Genomic DNA, 26,150 nt, shown 5'->3' on the forward strand with positions numbered 1-26,150 from the left:
AAAAAATAAACACATTATACACATTCGGTGAAACCTAAAAATTCTTTCCTAGAGTGACAAAGTACGCTAAGAATCCAACAATAAAGCTGAAGATTCAGATTATTTTTCAGAAGACAACAATTCTCCGCAGGGATATATTCAAATTTTGAATAAAAATAAAACCAAAAGAAGCAGAGAGCTTATGCATTGTTTATGTGACAAGTGCCAAACTTTTGGTCTTTTTAATTTCGAGTATATTGGCAGTGTGAATATAAATTAGAATCAAACACTGTGGCTCTTTGGATTTTGGTCTTTTGAGGTGTCTTTTTTGTTTCCTGGTAATTGGAGGCATACTAACTTGAAGTATTCCCTAATTAGGTTAACAGTGAGCTTAATTATATACTAATCGCGATCTTGTATAATTCTGTCGACACCTCATTGGTTTGTACGTTTCTGCAACTACTTGAGCCAAATATTCCATCCCAGATCCTCACTCTGGCACGATGTTGATATAGTAATCTAACCCTAAGATTTGCGTGATGTATGAATTTGGACCCGTGTCAATTAATGTGTGCAACCCCATTCATGTGGGAGACGTCTAAATCATCTTCAACCTTTTCTGCTCTACCAAACCTTAGGAATCAAGCTACCTGCATGGTGGTCTTACTTTAACACGTTATTTGTTGTTACTAATTTACTCTGGACGAAAGTAGATTTGGCAATTGAGTCATATTTGTCGTGTTTGTGGTATACCTGTTATATTCGGTATGTGTCATGTCAGAACATGTTATTTTAAAGAATTCTTAATAAGTAACCCAATAACGGCCCCACTCATTATGAGTCGTGTCGTTTCGTGTTGTAATAATTGTTATATAAGAAATTGTCATGCATAATGCCTAAACTTGACAAACGGTCGTGTTCGTGTTGTTTACGTGTTATACCTGTTATCTTAACGGATTCTGAATGTATGATCTGATAACAATCCTAACGGGTTCTTAATAGGTGACTCGATAACGACCTGACTCGTTAACTGGTTGACTTGAAACCTATTAATTATTTATGTGCCGTTTCTTGTCGGATTAACAGGTAATGCAAGAAATTGCAAGCCCCATATAAGTCATATTACAACAAATTTCTTAACATGACATTGAAGTCGATTGATTTATACAAAAGATAGCACTCCACAAATCTCATTCTACACTCCTCACAAGTGTATTTTTCTTTCTTATTATAAAAAGTTTGGAGTGTAAAATGAGATTTTTGGAATGTCAATAACAATTCCCAAATTAAATGTTTAATTATAACCAAAATTTTAAATTTCTTTTTCACTCCAGCTATGACAATTACTTGGATGATAACACCAAAAATTTATATTTATTCATTATTTGATAGCAACTGATGCTAATTCTCCTGCTCAAAAACTCAAGAACTGACTTTAATTATTCGGAACTAAGCTTGCTTGCACCTATAGTCATTAGAAAAGAGAAAAAAAAAAGTCGCTTTATTTATACAACTTATAATCTCTGGTCAAATAAGTACGATATCGGATATATATATATATATAGCTTCGAATGCATGCCTTTCCATACAAAACTCCATGTCTTGCATAATAAAATAATAGTAATTAGAAGAAAAACAAAACACAAATGCTTATCAACACTTCTCTTGACGTTTTCTAAATGATTAACATTATTAATATTACTTAATTAGTGTAACCCCTAACAACCGTTAATGTTAGTGAGAAAGAATCAAAATATAGGCAAAAAGCCCTTCAACTATCGTGTAATAACAGTTAGGTTCCTGAACTTTGAGTGTTTTTGAATGTGACTGAGAGTTTTGAGCAACTTATTTGTGAAGAACCTTATTAAGAATATGCAATTATTCTTGAGAGTTCTGCATTCCCTGATTAATTTAGTATTATCATATCTCTTATTTAGTAAACAAACAAACCCTGATGAGACAATATCAACATGCCATGATCCCTGTCATCATTCTTACAGCACTCACCATATTACTATAATAACGCATAAATGCCTTCTCTTTCATCCACAGCCTAAAGCTATAACCCCAAACCCATGTGATCTCCAACTGATCTAATGGACTCATCCTCAATGTCCCAAGCTATCCAAACACAAACTTTCCAAGAAAACAAAGAGAAAAACACGAGAAAAGGTAGCAAAAATGGAAAAAGGTTTCTAGGAGTGAGACAAAGACCATCAGGAAGATGGGTAGCTGAGATCAAGGACTCCTCACAGAAGCTGAGACTGTGGTTAGGGACTTTCGATCGGGAAGAGGAGGCGGCGTTGGCGTACGATAAGGCTGCTAGGCTCCTAAGAGGCAGGAATGCAAAAACCAACTTTCCATCATGTCACATCTTGAATACACATGAAGAAAACTGCAGCATCTTGAGAAAGAATCCGAGGCTTTATCAGCTTCTTCAGCATGCAATCATGAAGAACCATGCAAGATCATCGTCTCTAAATAGTGTGTCGAGCGCAAAGGCTAATCTGTGGGATCGAAGCCAAATGAGAGGAATCGATTTTGATACGCTTGTCGAAGAAACTATAGTCTGTTCATCGAGCGGTGCTGCTACTTCTGGTCAAGATCATGGTGATCACGATGAGGATAGGAATAATAAGCTTTGTGCACTTTCATTTGGTAGTTGTAAAGTTTATTCTTCTGTGGTTGTAGCTCCTTCCTTCAGTTCTTCTTCTCAATGCCAACAGGCGCATAATGAAGAAGAAAAAGGTTATCAAAAGGCTTAATTAAATAGTCGCTTAATCTGTTATATACAAATTTGGGTCGTTGTTTTTGTGACAAATAAGAGAAACAAGAAGATAAGCAAAGGTAATTATCTAGTAATCCTTGTAATTAGACTGTTTTTATTTTCAACTTTGGAAAATGGTTAGGTTTTGTGTGTGTTCTTCCATGCTTATACCATCAAGATTGAAATATGGAGGCTGGAATATATATTTTTGTAAGAAATTAAAATAGAGGTTTAGGAGTAATTTAGTAAGATAGTTACTTAAAAAAAAAAAAAAAGAAGAAGATAGTTACTTACATATACAATTACTTTAAGAGTTTATTTGATAACTATTTTGCTTTTAGTTTTTAGTTTTAATTATTGTATTAAAAATAGAAGGGAAATTCATGGAAGAAAAGAGAGGTATAGATGATGAGTGGAGGAAAGATGTTGCATGAGAGAGATATATGTAGAATAAAGTATAAGTGATGTTGCACAAAATGAAGATTAAAACCAGACCAAACTATTTTAAGCTTCACTTTTAATTTTTTTTCTTTTTCATTCTTTGTTCTTTATTTCTTCGGCTCCCTTACAGCTTCCTTCATCATCCCTTATTTTCTCATATTATTTTCATATCTTGAGAACAAAAAATAAAATAGCTCCCAAACGACTCTAATTTTTTTTTTTTAAAGTTATTATCATAAATGACCGGACGTTTTCAAAAGCTATCATTTTAGTCTTCTGTGTTCAAAAATGATCAATAGGTTATAAAATTTGATATATTGTAAAAATTTATTGTATACATATGCATGTTATTTTTTAGAATATCATATTTACATTGCTGCATTCATTTATATATGCGAAAAATCATAGGTTTATTATATAAGAGAAATTTTTTAGGGTGCCTATACAACATGTGTCATAAAACAATTAGTTGAAAATAATTTTTTAAGATTTCAATTAATTATGTTAATACACTTAGGGTGTGTTTGTTGCACTGGACTATCTCGGACTGGATTAGCTTCAGGGATTAAGCTAGATTGGCTTGGAATAGACTAAGCTGTACTGATTTAGTTAAGCGTTTGGTGTAGTGTCAAACTAAGAAACATGATTCAAATATTATATTATTTAATTTGAACATATTAATATTTTATTATTAATTTAATTTATATTTATTAATATTATATTATTACTTCAACCTTTTCTTTTGTTCTATTCTAGAATCATGTTTTCCTACTGTTTCCTTCGCCATTGTCTTCCTCCCCTCTCCCATTTTTCTCCCTTATTTCACCCTCTTGTTCTCTGTACCAAGTTGCTCCTTGCTTTGTTGTTCCCTTTGTTTTTCCTTTGCCTCCGTGTGTGAGATAGCGGTTGAATTTTGAGTTGGGGGCAGGATGCATGTGTTATTGGCTCGAAGGTAGGAGATAGGGGTTGAATCTGGTTTGGGTTTCTGGGTTTTTTGGTTTTCTGGGTTCAAGTTTTGGGAGTTGAATTTGGTTTTGAAAACGGAAAAATTGAAAAAGTTTTGCTTTTTTATTTCGAGTTTTGCGGGATCTGGGTTTGAAAGGGTTGTAGGAGGCAAGGAAGGAGCAGATTGGAGGTGTGAAGCGTTGTAGAGTTGGGTTTAGCAGTCCGCCCGATTTTGGGGGTTTCGCTAAGACCCTCTAACGAAGCTCGTAGTCCGGTTTAGTCGAAGCGAGTCTCATTAAAGTTAGTCTCCGTGTGTAACATGTCACATCCCGGCCCGGACTCGACTCCATCATAGCACGATATTGTCCGCTTTGGGCCCCGACCACACCCTCACAGTTTTGTTTCTGGGAATTCACACGAGAACTTCCCAGTGGGTCACCCATCATGGGATTGCTCTCGCGCGAACTCGCTTAACTTCGGAGTTCCGACAGAACCCGAAGCCAGTGAGCTTCCAAAATACCTTGTGCTAGGTAGAGATGTGAATATACATATAAGGCTTACAAGATCCACTCCCCTATGCGATGTGGGATGTTACAATTCATCCCTCTTAGGGGTCCGACGTCCTCGTCAACACATATTCGGCCAGGGATTGGCTATGATACCAAATTGTCACATCCCGGCCCGACCCCCACCACATCCCGGGCTTGACTCCACCGAAGCACGATATTGTTCGCTTTGGGCCCCGACCATGCCCTCACAGTTTTGTTTCTAGGAACTCACATAAGAACTTCCCAGTGGGTCACCCATCATGGGATTGTTTCAATTTCCATCGGAACTTTGAAGTTAAGCGAGTTTGCACAAGAGCAATCCCATGATGGGTGACCCATTGAGAAGTTCTCGTGTGAGTTCTCATAAACAAAACCGTGAGGGCGTGGTCAAGGTCCAAAGCAGACAATATCGTGCTATGGTGGAGTCGAGCCAGGGATGTGGTGGGGGCTCGGACCGGGATGTGACAATTTGGTATCAGAGCCAATTCCTAGCCGGATGTGTGCCGACGAGGACGTCAGGCCCCTAAGGGGGTGGATTGTAACATCCCACATCACCCAGGAGAGTGGATCTTGTAAGCCTTATATGTATATTTACATCTCTACCTAGAACGAGACATTTTGGGAGCTCACTGGTTTCATATTCATTAGGAACTCCGAAGTTAAGCGAGTTCACGATAGAACAATCACATGATGGGTGACCCACTGGGAAGTTCTCGTGAGTTTCCAGAAACAAAACCTTGATGGCGTGGTCAAGGTCCAAAGCGGACAATATCATGCTACGGTGGAGTCGAGCTCGGGATGTAGTGGGAGCCTAAGTCGGGATATGACATAACAAACACAGGATTACACTACCATTTAGTCTAGTGTAGTCCAGTGAAAGCTAAGGAGGACAAACAAACGCATCTTTAATTTGCTAAATTGTCTTCTTGACACACTGAAAAATCCCTCATTTTGCAAAGAGAAGATGATTGCGTGTACATGTAGCTAAGTCTAATTTTAACATCTTACGCAACAAGGACGCGTCCGAATCATCAAAGAAAGACAAGGAAAACAACAAAAAAATTATTCTGTTTGGTCAATTTTTTTGAGCCTCCCAACGAAGTTGTAGGCGTGAAGAGAATTCGTATAAAATAATTCAAATAATTAGAAGAAAAATTGAAGAATTAATTAGCTTTGATTATATTTTAAACTATAGGAACATCCGAACATGTCAGGACAAAGCATGTAGTCGCCGTTGGTAAAACTCAATGCATGCCACAAGTCTTTAGGATTAGCTCAAGTGATGGAGAATGAAACCGTAAACCTATCATAATCATAATATATGTATTTCGTCTTACTCTTGGGGCATCTAAAATAGAATCAAAATACGATACATTCAGGGTCGGTCCTGAGGATTTAGGTGTTCAAAGCGAGTCTTCGAAGTGGGATCCTAAAGTTTTTTTATCTCCAACCTTTTGTACTTTGTTATGTACTAAAAAGAAATTGCTAAATACATGAAATTTTTTATTTCTACATCAAAATCAATTAAAGTTTATATCAAAAGAAGAAAGATGTAGAAATATTACTTAAATATTATAAGTCTCATGTTTTAGATGCAAATTTACTAATTAAGTTTACATAATCTAATTTTTCAACCAATTCTTTTTCAATTGATAAAATAGCTAACACATTCAATTTTTATTGTGACATAGTTAATCAAAGATAAGATTTAATCAACTTTAACTTTGAAAAACTTCTTTTTGCAGAGACAATTATAACTAGTATAATTAACAAAATTCTATAATAAAAAACTCAAACTCTTCTTATTGAGCAGACACAAGGTTTATTATATTAATTTATTATTGACTACCCTCAAGACTCGCCCTGGATACATTTAAAATTTGATTCCCTCTAGTTAGAAATCAAAATGTATTTACCAAAATGAACGTTTGAAGCTTCTCATCTTAATTTGAGTCATCATGAAATGAAATTGAGAAGAAAACACATGCAAAGGCTACTGGTGTGTAATTGTAATGGTGTGACGTCCCTCTCCGACATTTGATGTGTCGATTTCAATTTTCATGCCCGAAGGCATGAAGTGCATGATTATTCTGTCTATAGAAATAGCCTAATATCTAAAAAAACTAGTCACATAATTAACAAATGAGGTATTCATCAATTTCCCCCCTAAATTTGTGACTATTGGCCAATTTCCCTCCTCAACTTTAATTTTGGCCAATTTCCCCCCTCAACTCTCATAATTAGTCAATTTCCCCCCTCAACTTTAATTTGGCCAATTTCTCCCCGCAACTCTCATAATTAGTCAATTTGCACCCTACTGTTAATTTTTTAATTTGATCATAATTAAACAAGTGTGTGTAAGAAACTAAATAAGATGTATGTTAATCATTTTCCTATGTCTTTATCCTATTACAAATAGATTAAAATTTAGAATTTTACAATTTATCATAGATAGTATTATTAGTCATAATAAATCAGTATGGAGTAATTTTATTTGATTTTTTACTATACAAAATTGATAACGAAAAGGATTGATGTGTACATTTTTGTATGTGAATACAATTTTCTTTATAAAAGTGAAAGCTAAGTTCAAGTAAATTGCGGAGAATCGAGCTTTAGTGCAAAAATGGCTAGTCAATTCATAATTTTCGACTCCTTATTAAGAATAACCCATTTTATTGAAATAGGTCTGATCCATGAGTTTAGGATTATTATTTCTTCTTCTATATGCTTTAAACCCGGTTCATAACTTTTTCTTATAATCAACCCATATCACATCCTAATTGTATTATGTTTTTGTACATTTTACCCTATATTATGCAGGTGAGTTTATGTTAATTTTAGTACTTTGTTGGAAGTTATTAGAAAAATTGAAAGAAAAAAAAAATAGATGGAAAATTAAAAAAAATTAACAATAGGGTGCAAATTGACTAATTATGAGAGTTGAGGGGGGGAATTGGCCAAATTATAGTTGAGGGGGGAAATTGACTAATTATGAGAGTTGATGGGGGAAATTGGCCAAAATTAAAGTTGAGGGGGGAAATTGGCCAATGGTCACAAGTTCAGGAAGGGAATTGATGAATACCTCTTAACAAATTAATTCTCTAAGTGCACGCAACCAGATTCTCTCTTGCAACTAAAATATTATACCCGTAACATTATTCGTTTAATAGAATGTTACGTGTTCAAGAAGTAAATTATTTGTTCGATACACGACAACAGAATCTTTCTCACATGCAAGAGCCCTTTTATTCCCTCCACTTCATCTCCTCAATGTGAAGATTGGAAGTGATGTTCAGTAGATGTCTTGTCTTACCTTTCCTTAATATACATGACGAAGTGGCAATCCTTATCGTCATCATAGCCAGCTTCAATGTCCTTTTCATTACCATCACCACAAAACTTTTTCGTCAAAATTCAAGAAACAAATCAAACAAGTGTTTGTTTTATATTGGGTTTGGGTTTGCATGACGGATCTAGCTTCTCTGTCCTTCCACTTTCTATACATTCTTATTCTCTTAAATTTGTGCGGTCACGGTTAAGCTACGTTAATATTTTATATTACTATTATTTTTTGTCTTATTATCTCTATATAAAAAAAAATCAATATAAAATCTTGACGTGGCTTAATCGTGACGGTACAAAATAGAAGGGGATGGGAAGTGGGAGGGCAGGGAAGCCAGGTCCTTGCATGATACATGTGATTGGACCCGGCTTCTCTGCCCTCCCACTTTCCATACACTCTCATCTCCTCCTATTTTGTACGGTCACGATTAAGCCACGTCAATATTTTATATTGATTTTTGGAAAAATTAGTATCCGGTCCCTAGTTCTTACTGTTCATTGACTAAGATCTTATTAGTTCTCAAATTTTGATTCAAGTCCCTAGCATTAATGTAATAATGAATTTACATGTTTATTATATAATTTTTTAATATAAAAATTAGTAATTAATTTAGGGTTTAATACTCACACCTCTATTAAACTTCTAATTAATTTTCAATTCAAACATTTTCAAAATAATAAAAAATTAAATTAAATTAAGTTTGTACCTATTAGTTATATATATATATATATATATATATATATATATATATATAAAGATTCTCAATTTTTTAATCTTAAATGTACCCATTCATATAATTTTTCAATTTTTTTAATCATCAATGTACCCATTCTCATATATATCAATTTGTTATATGTAAAATGTACCATTTTTTAATATAAAATCCATTCAAATTTTTTAATCCATGTTTAAACTTATATGGGTACATTCTTTTTCATTGATTTGAGAATGTATCCATGTTTTGGTACAATAACTTTTTTTGTTAATTTTGGATAATGTACCCATACATATATGTACACACACACACACACACAATATAATAGAGAGTATAATTTATATTTTATTATTTTTAATCCCATAAATTATGGGTTTTGTTTAAAATCTCATTAATATAAACAATTACAAATTTCAATTTTTAATTTTTAATTTAAAAAATATAGTAACTTACATTATTACATTAATGTTAGGGACCTCAATAAAAAACTAAAAACTAACAAGGTTTCAATCAAAGAATACTGATAGCTAGGGACCGCATCCAAAGTATCCCTTGATTTTTTTATAAAGATAATAAGACAAAAAACAATAGTAATATAAAATGTTGACTTGGCTTAACCGTGACCATACAAATAAGAAGGAATGCGAGTGTATGGGAAGTGGGAGAGCACAGAAACCAGATCCTTGCATGATACATGTGATTTGCTTTGTGGAAAAGACTTACTTGCCCAGGGTGTAATGTCACCGTCGCGCGAAGAGATTGATAGCCAACAAACCTGTTTATATATGGAGTAGCTTGATAAGCATAAACTCGAGAAAACTAGAGTTTCGAGTATTTTAAAGTTGTGGCCTCATGACAAATTAGAGTTCATAATATGTTGTTTCTAATTTTTAATAATGTAGTGCGACGAAAAAGACTCCTTCGTATGATATATGATTTTTGTTTTTGGTCATGTAATGATTAGCTGGGTTAAATATTCGTTCGTACCTGGAATTTTTTTTTTTAATTTGAATTTTGGTTCGATCAATATTTGTTACTAACATATCAGCACGATGCAAGCATGGACGCAAATATGAACGGAGGCAGTAACATTTTATTAAGGGCAACTTTGAATAATGAAATTGTATTGAAAATTCCCTTCTTTTTTTCAAAAATGAGGATAATTGATGGCAAGCCATCCCTTCTTCCGGAAAGATTTAAGAGACATTTTAGTCTCTCCCTAATCACAAATCAGGCTTCCACACCAGCAGCGGGTTTAGGTAACTGGTGTTTAAAACGCTAAAATTTTGGGTAACTGATGTTTAGGAAGAGTGAGAGTAGGAAAAGTATAGAACGTGAGAGCGTAATTTATATTTTTAGTTAGAGCAATTTTTCATCGCAAAAGAAGTTTATTGAGGACAGCTGCCTCTATCTATGGCCACAAAGTTAATCTACTTCGTTTTGAACAACTCTATACATGTAAGAATTAAACAATATTCGATAGATAAAACCAAAGGCAATGAATTTGAGCAGAAGATATGAACGGGCTGTTATAATATCAAACCATTTAGCTAGGGACGTCACCTCACTCTCTTTTTTTCGATATGCAATGTGTCACTCCACAAGCACGGAGCATCCGCCCAACGTGGGGGCCGGTTGGGGTTCAGGAGCATTGAACAACTCAACTTTATCTCCCCAATGTGAAGTTTGGAAGTGATGTTCAGTTGATGTCTTGTCTTACCTTTCCTTAATATACACGACAAATTGGAAATCCTTATCGGCATCATAGCCAGCGTTAATGTGCTTTTCATTATCATCCCCCCAAAACTATTTCGTCAAAATTCAAAGAAACAAATCAAACAAGTGTTTGTTTTACATTGGGTTTTGTCAATTTATTGTCCAACTACATGATTTTAGATAATTGGTGTTTAAAACGTCAAAATTTTGGGTAAATGGAGTTTAGGAAGGGTGAGAAAGTAAAAAAAGTATAGAAGGTGAAAGGGTAATTTATATTTTTAGTTAGAGCAATCTTCTATTGCAAAAGACGTTGATTGGAGATAGTTGCCCAAATAGACATATGCTGCCTCCGCCCATAGCCACAAAGTTAATATACTTCGTTTTCATTGACACTTTGCATGTAAAATTAAACAGTATTTGACAAATAAAGCAAAGGGCAAACTACGTAGAATTAACTAATATATTGGATAAAACCAGAAACATGCTATTAATCAAGAACAATTGCTCATATCAGATTAGTTTACAAAAATGGCAAAGGAATACAAACTTGCAAATTTTCATAAGAATTCCAATAGAATCAAAGAAGAGGTTGAGATCTTCTCGTGATCTCATTGTCTGAAAATCTGAACCACTCAAATTGAATCTGACAGTTCCTATTAACTTATTCTGCTGGGGCACCTTACACAAACCAAGGCCCAAATCTCACTCTCTTGAACAATCCGAATTTGCTGGTCCTTAGACTCCGTACAATGAGATCCGGAGAGGATCTCAACTCAAAAAGAGGGAACTGAAGAGAATGTACAGAGGTTAATAACATTATCCTACTCTATACTCAACCAAAATTTCCACAATCCGATAACTTTGGTACAAGGAATTTGATACCAGATTCTACATGTAAACATCAAACATAGAAGATTCTCTGGCAACTTGGTAGTTCCACAGAACTGCAGTTTCCTCTCACTTACATGCAGATTCTACATGCAGTCACGACAACGACGTTGTGTTTTCCAATTGCAAACTCTCTTTCAGAAGGCACTTCTTTTTTTTCCATTGGAAGAGAGAGAAACAAGTTCAAACTTTTAGACCACCTGCTCAATAAAATGACATATTTGGAAGCCAATTAATTACCACGAATATCATATATAACGAAAATTCTACTATCTTCCGGTGTATAAAAAAATATAGAAAATTTTGGCCTGATCTAGATTATTGGATACTTGACCAACAATCTAATGGCGAAAACCCCAGTGTACAAGATATTCCGAGCATATTACGAAACCTCCGTATATGGTGGCAGCAAACACAAAAGAGGGAACAGAAAATGAGTTAGTTTCTGGATTGTAACTCCTTTTTAACCAAAAATAATGAAAGAAAAGAATATACTCCCCTTCTTTATTACAGCCAAATCTTCAGCTCTTTCACAAAAAAGCCAAAAGTAAAAGTAAATGTGTTAGAAAGATTTTACTATGATCCATGCATACATGATTAGGAAATAATCCAACGATTAAGAACATCGTGTGATACATTACGAGCGGAAACAGGGAAAATTAATTCCATAATACAAAAGAATTAAACTTATATGGAAGCAAAATGTTTTGAACAATATAAAAGTCAATAAACAAGAACATCAATTCTAGCAAAAGGGAATGAACAAGTCAAGAACAGGACACCTAAAATTCATGTTCAAGCAAAAGAACAAGATCGATCGGAAAGACGGTTGAAAACAAAATTCAGCCCCCGAAAAACGAATTCTAACCAATTAATTCAGCACAAACCATCTTATGCAGGTATGAGAAGCACATCAGTTTGGTATCATTGAACTAATAGATAGAGAAACTCGAAGTCCACAATCAATACTATCGGTTTCGCCATCATAATATTAATCACCCACGATGCATGGACACGGAGACACGACACAGAGATACATCCAATTAACAAGAAGAATTGCTGTATGACCACAAAAAATTACGACATGACACGAGAATACGAGGGGATACCACCATGTCCATGCATCGTAGACAGTCACACTGATGAACACTATAAACTCAATTTTCTGCACCCGAAGCAACTAACACTGGAACACAAAACAACACATGAGCTCATCTCGAAAGGTAGATTTATAGTCCAAAATTCAATCATCTCAATTCTCATCGCATATACCAAATACTCAATGTTCTGTTAACCAACATAGTAAATATAAAATTTACAACCAGTAATTAAGAATTAAATAAAATATAAAGCTTCAAACTTTAAAAACAAAAGGATGTCATAGATCAAGAGTTTGTTCAATTGGTTGGGAACACGGTCAATACATGAAGGTCATAATACAAGTGATTAGATACTTGAAAAAAAAAATTCAACCAATATTATTATGTCAGTTTAGCGAGCTGTGTTTTCGGCACAGTAAAATTCTTTTTTCTCGTCATAGTCATAGATCATGTATTTTCAAGTTCAGAATTCAGGAAAGTAAAACCATAATCTAGATAAATGATTAATTTGCCATTTAACTCCCTGCAGGCTGCAGTCAACCACCAATAGCACATACAAACAAAATACTAAACGCAATTCACCCACAAATCTGGTTTTATTTACCTTCTAAAAAAAATGAACAAGCTTTTTGCCTTCTGGGTTCCGATCAGAAGTTCGGAAAAACACCAAAACTCCAGTCTTTACCATATTTTCCCACACTTTCTCAGCAACCAAACAGAACAAGTTCAGAAATACCAGCAAAAAATTAAAAATAAATAAAGAGAAGAATGGGAGAGTGAGCGCTGGATGCAGAGGTTTATCGACCGATTCATGAACTGTGTTTACTCACAACAAAATCTCATAAACAGATCGATGAACCGCTGCCTCCAGTGCACTCCCACCCCACCAAGTAATTATTTTTATAAAAAAAAATAATAACAAAACAAATCCATGTCAACCACCACCCGTAGATCTCAGAAACGAGAGATCTCACAGCAACATTATCTACAATAATAATATATACTTACATACATACGCTGATGCATGTATTTATAGAGAGAGAGAAACGGATCGAACCCAGGAATCCGGAGAATCGCATCAGCATCACACACACAGTCTCTCTCTCTCTCTCTCTCTCACTCATGAGTTTGTTAGTAACTTAGTAAGTCACGGACGGGATGTCGTACTGTCATGAACGAATTTACTGATAAGCTATAAAGTGGCACGTTTTTATTTTTATTTTTCGACTCTTGGGTTTATTTTTTGAGTTTTTAAATCCAGTTATCATAAGGCGTTTGTGGCGAGATCAAATCTTATCTTATGTATTTTTTTGTGCATGGCGTGGTATTTGTCATTGAATGATACGTATTAAGTTTATAACAACAAAGTTATGAGAGTTATGTTCATTAGCATTGATCAATTAAGAATAGAGACTACATATAAAATGAGCGTAGAAAATTTAAACTCATTTGTGTCAACCCCAAACTTGAAAACACACAAACGATAGAAAAATATAATAATTTAATAACTCAAATTTCATATCTATATGAGAAAATGTGATATTTTGTTGATATAATATTAGTAAAAGTGTTAATCGTGTTGTAGTTAGGTAAATTGAGTTTTATGAACATAGAAGGAAGGACCACATTCGAGTGTAATCTTTGCCGTCCATTAATGTTAAATCCATCAAGAATGCAGTCCAGTGTCCACAGCTCAGATTCGTCCATGAGGATCAAGGACCGAAGCTCATACAGACCAATTAGCATATGGGTTCTACCCCAAAGTCACCCAATGGATCGAGAAATTTTTCATTATGATTAGAATATAAATGCTACACCATTTGTTTTTATATTAGTGGTAATAAATTTTAATTTTTAAATTAGTAACTTTTTAACATACATATCTCATCATTTGTATAATAACAAGTGATGTATCACTTCATGTTCCGATCACACTGAAAAATCTCTCCAACTTTAAGTTGTTTTCATCGAGGCTGGGTTGGGACTTAAATCTAAAATATCAAGTTCCAGCATTTCTAAACTATCAAGAACAAGTACTCATATTGGAAAATAACTTACTTATATTTGAAATATGGTCTCAATTTTTCTTACCTCACGTGATTAGTGAAATTCTATGGACAAGGAAGTTTTCTCTTTCTATGGGAGCTACATATTATTTGGAGTTATTTTTTTTATTTCATCATTATTGTGTCATCTTAATAACGAATTGAACTACACTTCACGAATTTCACTTGCTCAAAGATTTTTCCTGACTTCCACAAGTGCATTCTATATTAAGAATCAACACAAAGAATTATACTTCTGCACTAAATTCAGAGACTTCTATTGCACAAAGTGGACCAAAATAATCCTCAATTTGATGAAATAATTGACCAACTAACGATCAGATGAAGTTTAAAGCCAAATTGAAAGCTCCAAGGACAAAATGAAACAAGATCTGTAATTTTAGTAAATTTTTTCCAAACAAAGAAAGTGACTTGTCCTTTGTATTAATCATTAAGTTAACTTGATGGATAAGAAATTTTAAGGAATCTCAAAACTAAAAGGTAAAGCAAAACTCCACATCCTCAAAGTAAAAAAGAAGATAAGCCCATAAAAAGAGATGAAAAGAAAAGTCACTGCTTTTGCCTCTGTCCATGTTGGCTTCCACTCATACATGCATGCAGTGAAGTTATGGCCACCAAAATCATACATTAGATTTTGTACTACATACATACATACATACATACATACATATATATATATATATGCAGTGAAGTTATGGCCACCAAAATCATACATTAGATTTGTACTACATACATACATACATACATACATATATATATATATATATATATATTTGCTGCTATATATTTGCATCTAAATGCTGAAAGAGTTTAAACTAGGGTTTTAGAGACTGATTGCATAAGCTCAACTCAATTCATTATATGTAGGCTTTACAAGATTACAATGAATCTGTTATCAAGATTACAATGGAATTCAAATTACAAAAATACATAACAGAAAGCCAAGATACACGGTGATGATAGAGTCATGTTGAAGGAGGACTGTGATTCTTCTCAATCTGTTGAAGACGTGTGTTATCCAAACTCTGTTGTGGAGTAGTTGAGCGGGAACCATATAATGCGGACTGTGTTTGCTGAGTTGACAAGGATTGCTGACGTGGAGAGCATGTAGAATCATTAGGTTTATCAAATGCAACTTGAATTATATGCTTCTATAATTTCTATAGCCATGGAAACAACATCACCAACACTACCTGAACCAGCAGGAGATCAAATCTTGGGTGGTGGTACTGGTAGTAGCAGTAACAGTAGTAATACTATTCCCCAAGCAGTACCATTATAGTTTCTTCTTCTTCGGGTTCCATTGGGCCATTCTTTGCAGTGATCTCTGTCCTAACCGTCCTCGCATTTCTCTCGTGCGGGTCCGAGGCTCACTCGTGATCAAATGGTAACGACCCCGGTGGAGAGCATCAGTGATAGAATCGGCTGTTTTGGGTGGTTGAAGCGCAAGTGCCGGCAGCTGCAGTGCATGGTTGCTCATCATGACGTCGAAGTTGGATCAAAGGTGATGGTCATGGATCTTGGTCAAGAAAAGAAAGGTGATGCTAGGGTTAAAGAAGGTGATCATGAAGTTCCTCCCCAAAATGATTGATTGTATATTTTGAAGATGTAATGTTCTAATTGGGAGATTAATCTACAGCATTCTTAAGGTTCTTGAATTTGGTCACATAATAATTAATGAGAAATTGATTCATATCATGTACAATATTCTTTTTCTTAGGAGGTATCATGTATAATATTTAGCATAAAATGTTGATTCACTATATTCTAATTTTGATAGACACCATTGCAGAAAACTATTCGAGAAACTACATAGAGTAAAATCCATCACTATTTTTTGAGTAAAAAATGAGTTACGTTCTATCAAAAGCTTAATTCTACTCGTCTAATTCTCCACAAAATCTGAAATCTCATGCTAATTCTGTACGTTTTATTGGTTTGGAAGCAGGGTTGAAGGTTACCAAGACACCTCAACTGAGCTGTACATGCGAATCATGGTTGACAGTGTTACTAAGGACAAAAACTGGGGGTTTGACTTGCATGCATGGATCCAGCCTTGCACATACCTCATCAGCTTCACTCCTTAATGTTATCTTTTCCCTTAATTCAGCTGCTTTGACAATATGAGAAGTTTTTCTTTTAACTGAAACACACTCACGTGGTGTTATGTAAATTACCACAGATTAATTTTTTTTTTTAAATATGAGAATCTAAAGATACAACATAAAAACTATGTTGTCACTCTTATCATAATACTTTAAAATAGTACAGATATCTTAAAAAAAAGGTGACCTCAAGCCAACAAGTATCTCTGCTTTGCGAGGGTTGGGGAGAAAGTCTGTTGTATGCATTTTTACTCTTACTTTACAAAGAGGTTGTTTCCACAACCCGTGACTTTTCGATCACAAAAATAAAACTTTTCTGTTGCGTCAAGAGACTTGCAAAAATTTTAAAATAAAATAATTATATTGTACTCTTCAATTCTTACCAAGAATACGTGCAAGTCAATTGGCCAAAATTTAATCAACCCCAAGAAAATGCCAAAATTTAGCTTCCTTCCTAGAAGCCTTCCAATCCAATGATTCCATATGCGTGTGACATAAAAGGCCAAAAAGAAACCACCGACTCATTTTCCAGTCCTTAGTTGTCTCCCCCAACACCATATTTAGCCTTCAAATTTCCATTCACCACCCAAAACATCACCTCTCTCTCTCTAAACGCACCAAATCAAACCACCACCTTCATCTCCTCCGCCGCCACAACCACCTCCTAACGCCAAATATTGCCGCATTCTGCTACAAAACCTACATTCTCATAACGTTGTGCATACTGTGTCACATTTTTCGTTACAATATTTATAACCCTAATGCCTGCATTACGAGTTGATCAACTCAACCAGCTACGAGACATCTTTGCCAGATTCGACATGGACTCTGACGGCAGCCTCACCATCTTGGAGCTTGCCGCTCTCCTCCGCTCGCTCGGCCTTAAGCCCTCGGGGGACCAAATCCACGTCCTCCTAGCCAACATGGACGCAAACGGCAATGGTTCCGTGGAGTTCGACGAGTTGGTCAGTGCCATATTGCCCGATATGAACGAGGAGATTTTGGTAAACCAAGAGCAACTCTTGGAGGTTTTTCGCTCTTTTGATCGTGACGGTAATGGGTACATAACTGCGGCAGAGCTGGCAGGGTCCATGGCGAAAATGGGACAACCGTTGACGTATAAGGAGCTGACGGAGATGATCAAAGAGGCTGATACGGATGGAGATGGTGTCATTAGCTTCAATGAATTTTCTACAATAATGGCGAAATCGGCATCGAGTTTTCTAGGCCTTGCTCCCTCATGACCTGAGGTTTGGATAGAAATCTGATGATACATGCCAAGTTTTTTTGGCCTTGTAACATGTTCATCTCTATTGAATTTTCCAAGCAAACAATGTAGATTTTGATATGATTTTGTTTAATTTCTAACCACAAAACTAAATAATCAGAGTACTATTTATTTTCTTAATACATTTCATTAATTGTTGTATTTTGTTGCTGTTAGTTTTATGTATGCTTCACTGCAAGCATTTTTTATTGTTAGAAAATGCTTTTAGCGCTTCTAGAAGCGTCTCAAATGTACGCTAATCCTTCATTGGATTTGTATAAAGAATACATTCGTTGAAACCTCCATGTGGAATAGGAAGAAGGTTGCAATTGGAGAAAACTCCAGAAACCCCCCAACTGCAATCATCTTTTGATTAACAAAATACAGAAACAGAACGAGTTTTATGCAGAAATGCATCGTTTCAACCTTCGTTGAACTGCGGTACTTGTGAGTTTACCTTTCTTGGATTTGGGACGACGAGAAGAATGAAATACTGAATCAGTTGTAAGCAGAAGGAGAATAAAAAAGAACTTATAGAATTGAATGAACTGAATATTGTGCGGTATGATACATCTGATACATCATACATGATACAATATTTTGACTATACTATTCTCTGCATGAACACTGAAGCTAGATCTTTGGAGGTTCTAGAAACCGAACCATCCTAAGCGAAAAAATTGGAAGGAAGAGAAGAAACTTCTTGCTGGAATAATGTACGTTTCTTATAATAGGGATGTCAAAACATGTCCACTAATTAATGACCTTCGGGCTTCTCTACAAAGCGTTTAGATGTTGCTTCGATGCGGGCTGTGTAACCTACTGTTGTGCTTCTTATGGATCTCTGCCGCACCATTTGACAGAACTCGGGGTCATCTGATTGCCCGTCTGTTCTTATCCACTGTATCATCTGATGATACATGGGGAAAAACCGCATTTGGATGGCTGCGTAAGTGAAGTATGGCAGGAGGGAAGTGACCAAAACAAACAGTGTGAGAAGCCAATAAAACGGAGCCGGTGCACAGGCTTCAATGAACACCTTATAGGCGGTGGTTGATATGTCGGGGTCAATGGCTCCATATGCCAACTGGAATATATACCAGAATATGATGCCACCCCAGATGAAGAGATGTTGTATATAAGTGAAGTAGTTGATGGACAGCGCCATTTGACAGTTGACGACCCATACCACACATGAGTACATCGTGGCACCAAAGATTTCCAAGCCAACAACTTGCCCGCCTTTACGAAAGGCCTGACTGCCCATTGCCACAACGCAGAAGAAGAAGACTAGGGTAGCAGTCACCACCCCGTTCATTGCCCATCCAAGTATCCGGAGCCAGCTAAATAAGACGTTTTGCGCACCTTCTTGGTACAATAGCGGGAACTGTAAGATTGAGACAAAGAGAGACTAAAGATCAGCATAGGATGATATGCTATTTCTGATGTCTAATAAGATTCTTATTTTTCACCAGTTATCTTTTTGGGTAAGAAGGGCCTACCTTGAGACAGAACTTGGCCGAGACATCTTGGTCAAAAACTCCCAAGGCAACCACCGGAAGTGACGTGAAGAAGACATTGTATAGTGACAGATACCAATCGTTGTACGCAGTTTGGCCCGAGAATGAAGCATATATCTGATAGAAGAAAATAGTGAAGCCAAAAGCAATGTTCTTGTAGAAGAAATAGCAGACCTGTCAAACAAGAAAAGAAGTATGTCAAATTTTCCATAGCATATAGTACAATTGTATCAATAGATTCTAAATAGAAGTCTGTATTTCTTTTCTCTCCACGTGCAGGATGGGACTGCGCGTGAAGGAGTGTGTGTCAGCTTTCATATAACTAACCAAAGTTTTTGAAGTCTAATAGTATCACAGATTAATACAAGGAAAATGAGATAAACAAGCTAATTATATGAATTCTACAAAGAAAGGAATTTACCATTGATGAGATTCTTCTGTAACACCAATGGCCATGTACAAGTAGTAGGCGCTCCAAAAATCGGAACTGTGCAATTGCAATGTCGCTTGACATGACTGCCTGAAATTTTTGGTTGGCAGAAAGGATAAGTCAGAATTCATCAAACGGAAGAAATTTTGAAATGGAAGTAACAGATGATGCGTGCATTTTGTTAACAATTTACCTGCATTCCTTCAACACCGCTGATACCAACTCCGATATCTGCTTCTTGAAGCATTCCAACATCATTTGCCCCATCACCAACGGCCAGAGTTGTGTTGCCAGTTTTATCTTTTACCAGTCTTGCAACCTGCATTATTGTTAAACAGAACTGTTTAGGACTCGATCTTTTCAAAACCATATATCTATCAAAATGATTTGTTGGAACTTATTTAGTGGCCGGGAAGGGAAAAAACTTACAAGTGCTTTCTGTTTGGGAGACGAACGACAGCATATAACAGATGCGCAGCCGATGGCAAGCTCTAGAAAGAGATCCTTGACATCGTTCTCTAAGGCATAAGCAAGCGAATTCCCATCAATGATCAAAGCCAGTGCCTGAGAGTTCTCTTCTGGTGCAGCAAGCAACGCCTTTCCCTGACTAATTTGATGGACTACACTTTCCTTCAATGCCTGTAGAATCAGCAAGGTTTCGTTAAACTCTCACAGCATGACATTTTATCAGCCAAGAGAGAACAATTTCGAACCCTAGCATGTTAAAAGTCCGATTTAAGCGCCAATGCAATAACTAAAACAGGAGTCTATAATCCATTTACAGTACTACAGCCTGAATCACCTATTACACCATAAGATAGCTGAAGAGGAAGAAAGAGAATATTGCATAAGAAATTTGGCTACCTTGGCAACTGCTGTCTTATCCTCCACCTTCTCTAATGCTTTAGCTTCTGCAGTCTCGGAGCTTATTACTATCTGTTTCATTCCTTGTCTGAGCAAACTGCACGCATATCTGGAAGAGAAACAACAAGCGAAAAGGTATGCGGTGAGAAATGTTTTTATACTGAAATCCATCTTCTGATACAAAACTGTTAACTAATCATATACCCAATATTAATCGCTGTTTCCATTTTATCTCCAGTCAGAACCCATATTTTAATTCCAGCCTGAGCAAGCTTGTCAATGCATTCGGGAACCTGTTCAGCACAGAAAAGAAGAAGAGAAAAAAAAATGGTTTTTAGTCTTGAATGTTATACAAATCTCCAACAAAGAGCAGTACCGGTAAAACTTAAAACGCACCCCATTTTGAAGTTTGTCTTCAACTGCAGTAGCACCGAGAAGAATCAAGTCCCTCTCAATCTTCTCTGAAACTGCCTCAACAATTTCCTCCCGATCTGAACTCACCAAGGTTTTGGCCTCAGTGAATTCTTTATTGAACTCATCATATTCTTCTTCGTCAAGTTCGCGATATGCAAGTACCAAAGTCCTCAAACCAGCGTCAGCATACTTGTTAATGTGTTCCCTGGTCTTCTCTTCAAACTCCCTTCCGTTCTTTGCAAGTCTTTCGAACATGACACTGTTTGTGGAATAAGCAAATTATACATAATGCGCGATACAACATACACAATTTCATCTGATTATCAAGCTACTTAATTATACTAGCAAGGAGTAAGTTTACAAACCTGTCAGCGCCTTTGCATAGGAGTAGTATCTTTCCCTCTTCGTTTCTTATGATCACGGACATTCTCTTTCTTGAGCTACTAAACTCCAATATGTTCAGAAGTTTATATTTTCTGAAAAAAAGGAACATATATGCAGTTAAGTATTTATTTACGAAAATTCGACAATGGCTTGAGAATAACATAAATCATAGCCGCTAAACTGAAATGCAACATACCTTTCAATTTTTCTTCCATAAATGGGATCCAATTCATGCAGTGAGATGCTTCCTTGAGTCCTTTCGTAAAATTCAAACCCAAACTCTCTTGCTGCAATCACGAAAGCTGCCTCATCTGGTGATTCAGCTTCATATGATACTCTTCCAGTTTCTTCATCAACTTCAGGTATTGCGGTATGACAGATTGCTAGTAACTGTAGAAACTTCTGGATTACATCTGCGTGAGGCTCATTAACCCATTTTCCGTTCATGATCCTTTCATCCATAAAATTAAAGCCTTTTATCATCGACTTGGCTTCATTCAGTTCTTCTTCAGCATGGATCTCTTCTTCTGTCAATTCCTCACCTTTTCTCCTGGCTAAGGCTCTCTCAACTTCTGTAACTCCGCGCCCAAATGCAGTGCCAGCAATAGAACACTTGATAAATTCCATCGAGTTGCAAGTTAATGTTCCAGTTTTATCTGAAAGTATAGTATCAACTTGGCCAAGTTCTTCATTCAAGTTTGAAGTACGCGCTCGGGCTGGCTTGTCAGTTTCCTCATAATACATGTGCACATCATGGTTTATAAAAGTGCACTGAAGAACTTTGACAATTTCTATTGACACATACAAGGAAATGGGGATCAAATAACTATACAGCATAATGGCAGTTAAAAATTGCAAAACTGCTGCAAGTGGTGCCCTCGTTGGATCATAGTAAACTGTGGTATCATCTGGTCTGAGGTACCATCTGATCATTTTCCCATCATCCAGGTCTTTACTAGTACTAACCCCGAAGACAATAGCCCCAACTAAAGACATCACAACCAAGAGGAAAAACAAGAAGTAGATAATCTTATCCATCCGCTTCTCAACTTTGCTTCTCTTAGAAGGAGGATCTGTTGAATTCTGCATAACTTTTGTATCGTGACCTGTGAAGATTACCACCCCATATACAAAATCCGTGTTTCGCAGCTTTGAGTCTCGAAGCAGAAGCTGCTGTGGTGTAAGAGGGTACTGTTGATCCTCAATCTCCATAGTGCCAACAAATGAGTACAAATTTGCATTTGGGTCTTCACATCTGATTACCGCCTTAAAATTCTCAAAGCTTGAGTCTTCATGCAGATTAGAAGTTTCTTCCAGTGCTTGTTTTAGTTTCAAATTAGTTTCCCCATCAAGATTGGTGGTCTCAACATAGCAAAGCGCTTCGTCATAGCTTGATGAAAGTAAGATAAGATCAGCAGGAAAAAACTCGTCCTTTTCGACCTTCACTATATCCCCAACTTTCAAATCCCTCCATTTGGTATGCTCAAAATTTCCCTCACCATGATGCACCTTAACTTTTCTGTTGTTCATTTCAATGTCCTGATCAAAGTTTTACAAACTACATTACGGAACTGTTTTACCATTACTAAAAAGGTCGTACCCAGTGCACAAGGCTCCCGCTTTACGCATGGTTTAGGAGAGGTGAATGTCGGCTAGCCTTACCCCCATTTATGGAGAGGCTGCTCCCAAGTCTCGAACCCGAGACCTACCGCTCATGGGCGAAGGCACTTGCCATCACACCAAGTGCGACCTCTTTGTTTTACCATTACTAATAGCACTAAATATAGTCAAATGCAGGACGTCCTGTCTTTCTTAAAAGATGACGCGTTGCGAAAACTTCACTTCAACTCAATTTTCTTCAATTTTGATCTCATCTATTGACATGGTTCCAATATTTGATACTAAAAACTAAATCGAAGCTCCAAATGACATCAAAGTTATGAAATTTAAGTAGAAATGGAGTTTTCTCAAGGCGTGACGTCATGCACAGAGAATTTCTATACATCTTATACTACATGAAAATGCATGAAACTCAAACATGTTGTTGACATTACAAAGTATACCTGTTTCTTCCTCCTCCAATCTTCAACAGCCTCCTTCCCCATCGTAACTCCGATAACGACGACGAGAGGGACGACGTTGCTGACGGCGGAGTAAGGCGAAAGCGGCGTGAAAGACAGAATTGCACAAATGAGGAAGTATAAATTGGCAACCCTTCTGAACTGCTCAAACACTGCCTTGGGCAAGAATGTAGCAAGTGTATACTTAGTCGTTTTGACATAATTGCCCTGGTAGCTGTGGAGTGTGGCCTCCAAGCATTCAGGGTCATTACAGTACACTACCCTCGAGAAACCAGGGCCGCCAATCCGTGAATGCTCGCCATTGAAGGAAGCTTTCCCACATGAAAAATCATGGATTCTACCAAAATGCTGCTTTTTTCTTCTACCCCCACCTCGCATTTTGCTCAATCCACCACCTTAACACAACAACGGATGCACACACCCACCACAATCCCCCACACCGTCGAATAATTTCTCAATCCACCCAAGAACCAGTTTTTTAGAACAAATCTCAGAAACAGAAACCTACCCAATTCAGAAAATTGAATGATCTGCAAACCCAGCAGGGAAATAACCTGTTGAGCCAAAATATAAAACCCCAGAAGAAAAAGATTGAAGCTTTGTAATCAAAATTCAGAAACAGGACAAGAAGGCATTGCTTCAGTTTTGCTTCTCACCTTATTTTTTGGATTTTGAATTTTTTTTCCTGTGTTTTTTAAGAAGCAGCTGGGAGATGACTAGCTTGACAGCTTTGACTTGTAGCTGGAAAAGCACCAAACTTTGAACGTGGAAACCGGACAAGAAGGGGAGGGAGAGAGAGAGAGAGAGTGGAAACTCAACTACTAGCACTAGTTAAATGAATTGAAAGGGAAAGAGCTTCAAAAAGATGATTTCAACCTTTAAAATGCAATCTAAAGCAACAAAAAATTCTTAAAAATTCAACAATCTTGGTAAATAAATAGATGACTTTTGTGTCAATTGCCAAAAAAATATGTTGGAGAAAGACTTGCCGTCCCGATCAAGCCTTCCAGAAGTTCTATAGTAAAAATATTTATCTAGAACCACTCAGCTAAATTTTCTCACATGATAAGTTTGATAAAATAAAATAAATAAATAAATAAATAATAAAAAAAAAACTCTCTCACACAATAATGTATAGTTTAATTAAATTGTACGTCATTCTCGTAAGAAGAATGTGTACAATTCAGGACTTGGATTGTCTACTCTCCCCATTCCCTTTCCCATCTCCTCTTATTTTTTTATGGTCAAGGTTAAGTCACGTCAACATTTTATATTAATTTTTTATAAAAATAATAAGACAAAAATTAATTAGAATATAAAATGTTGACGTGACTTAATCGTGACCATAAAAATAAAAAAAGATAAGAATAGCATGGGATGAGGAGGGCCAACAATCCACGTCCTACCATTCATAAACAAAATTATATAAAATAAAATAAATCTGTAGCAAGGAGACTTTAATAGCCCGGTTAAAGTAAAGCTTTTACTTTAATAGAAGAACGTCAGTAGGACAAAACAGAAATCTCAAAACTTACTTTCCTAGAGACAATGTATCGGGAAATGGCGGCGCTATAACAAATGCAGAGTACCGTAATTTGCGGTTGCTGCACAAAGCTGGCTATTATAATATGAAAATTTTACTTTCTTATGCACGTCCTCGATTATTTATAAGGAAAACTAATGAAAAAGGCTTGAAAATTTTGAGTTTTAATGATAAGGATAAAATAAAGGGTAAAGTGAATAGTACCAAGATTGACTTTTTAGTGTAAAAATATGGTTTTTCGTTAAAGTGAACAGTATCGGGTGCTTTTCGTTAAAGTTCCCTTATTTATATCCCTTGATTTTATGTAAGAATGATGTGTACGGTAAAGAGACGAAATTAATATGAAAGTTTTATTTTTCTAGCTCATTCCTTATTATTTGTAGTTCTTGATTTTTCTCTACTTTTTTGCTTCAATAGTTAAAAATAGTGTATGAAAATTATCTTCTAAATAATAATGGAAATTTTAATGAAAAACTTATTGTACTGTTCATTTTAATGAAAAACCACATTTTTACACTAAAAAGTCAATTTTGATACTATTCACTTTACCCTTTATTTTGTCATTATCGGTAAAAGTCAAAATTTTCAAACCATTTTCATTAGTTTTCTTAACAATGTAATTGTCATTTTGATATATATTTTTTTTAATAAAATTGAAGCAAGGAAAAGCTAGTGGTAGCTGACTGTGAAACGGAGCAGTAAAAAATCATTAAAACGACATGTCGTTGTGGAAGCGAGGTCGGAGGGTCAAACAAGACCAATCACGTGCTCTAATTAATCATTTTATTAAGTAAACAGTAATTAAGAAAGAATTTTGGCAGACAAGTTTGACTAATAAGTATAATTCCTCTGTTTTATGTGGACTTGTACAAAGTCTTTTTCCTTTTATAGAGAGATTTTTGTGTTATCGAACGTAAAAGAAGATTCTTTCGTGTAACCAATTAATCATTTTCTATCTTATTTGTGATGTGATCATTTGATGAGTAGGATAGAGAAATGACAACTACGAAATAAATTAAGTGAGATAGAAA

General features: G+C 35.9%; 3 protein-coding genes, 1 long non-coding RNA gene and 1 other non-coding gene across 5 annotated transcripts; 2 read left to right on the forward strand and 3 right to left on the reverse strand.

The window, feature by feature from the left end:
• Window positions 1–1,829: 1,829 nt before the first annotated feature.
• LOC103437936 (ethylene-responsive transcription factor ERN1-like) lies at window positions 1,830–2,775 on the forward strand. Its single transcript, XM_008376465.4, has one exon. It carries the CDS (start codon window positions 2,076–2,078, stop codon window positions 2,742–2,744), a length of 669 nt encoding a protein of 222 aa, XP_008374687.2. The 5' UTR covers window positions 1,830–2,075; the 3' UTR covers window positions 2,745–2,775.
• Window positions 2,776–10,920: 8,145 nt separating this feature from the next.
• On the reverse strand, window positions 10,921–12,866 carry LOC103437962 (uncharacterized). The gene is made up of 2 exons (XR_011582271.1): window positions 11,340–12,866; window positions 10,921–11,244 (listed from the first exon to the last, which is right to left on the reverse strand). It is a non-coding gene; the product is annotated as an uncharacterized lncRNA (long non-coding RNA).
• Window positions 12,867–13,225: 359 nt separating this feature from the next.
• MIR162B (microRNA MIR162b) lies at window positions 13,226–13,319 on the reverse strand. Its single transcript, NR_120876.1, has one exon. It is a non-coding gene; the product is annotated as a microRNA MIR162b (primary transcript).
• Window positions 13,320–17,145: 3,826 nt separating this feature from the next.
• On the forward strand, window positions 17,146–18,024 carry LOC103437961 (probable calcium-binding protein CML15). Its single transcript, XM_008376493.4, has one exon. The coding sequence runs from the start codon at window positions 17,378–17,380 to the stop codon at window positions 17,858–17,860; it is 483 nt and encodes a 160-aa protein (XP_008374715.1). The 5' UTR covers window positions 17,146–17,377; the 3' UTR covers window positions 17,861–18,024.
• Window positions 18,025–18,403: 379 nt separating this feature from the next.
• On the reverse strand, window positions 18,404–24,384 carry LOC103437960 (putative phospholipid-transporting ATPase 9). The gene is made up of 12 exons (XM_070824193.1): window positions 24,233–24,384; window positions 23,559–24,130; window positions 21,692–23,034; window positions 21,477–21,587; window positions 21,094–21,370; window positions 20,902–20,990; window positions 20,698–20,806; window positions 20,263–20,472; window positions 20,027–20,152; window positions 19,825–19,923; window positions 19,386–19,577; window positions 18,404–19,270 (listed from the first exon to the last, which is right to left on the reverse strand). The coding sequence occupies exons 2-12, from the start codon at window positions 23,952–23,954 to the stop codon at window positions 18,641–18,643; spliced, it is 3,582 nt and encodes a 1,193-aa protein (XP_070680294.1). The 5' UTR covers window positions 23,955–24,130; window positions 24,233–24,384; the 3' UTR covers window positions 18,404–18,640.
• Between the last annotated feature and the right edge of the window lie 1,766 nt (window positions 24,385–26,150).

This window comes from Malus domestica, chromosome 06 (assembly GCF_042453785.1).
Source record: "Malus domestica chromosome 06, GDT2T_hap1".
Classification (NCBI taxonomy): Eukaryota; Viridiplantae; Streptophyta; class Magnoliopsida; order Rosales; family Rosaceae; genus Malus; species Malus domestica.

Coding starts and splice junctions, on each gene's coding strand:
- LOC103437960 (XM_070824193.1), bottom strand. CDS start 23,954: ATGCGAGGTGGGGGTAGAAGAAAAAAGCAGCATTTTGGTAGAATCCAT. Junction 23,035..23,558: donor ATTGGAGGAGGAAGAAACAG/GTATACTTTGTA, acceptor AACTTTGATCAG/GACATTGAAATGAACAACAG. Junction 19,924..20,026: donor GCGGTGTTGAAGGAATGCAG/GTAAATTGTTAA, acceptor CAAAAATTTCAG/GCAGTCATGTCAAGCGACAT.
- LOC103437936 (XM_008376465.4), top strand. CDS start 2,076: ATGGACTCATCCTCAATGTCCCAAGCTATCCAAACACAAACTTTCCAA.
- LOC103437961 (XM_008376493.4), top strand. CDS start 17,378: ATGCCTGCATTACGAGTTGATCAACTCAACCAGCTACGAGACATCTTT.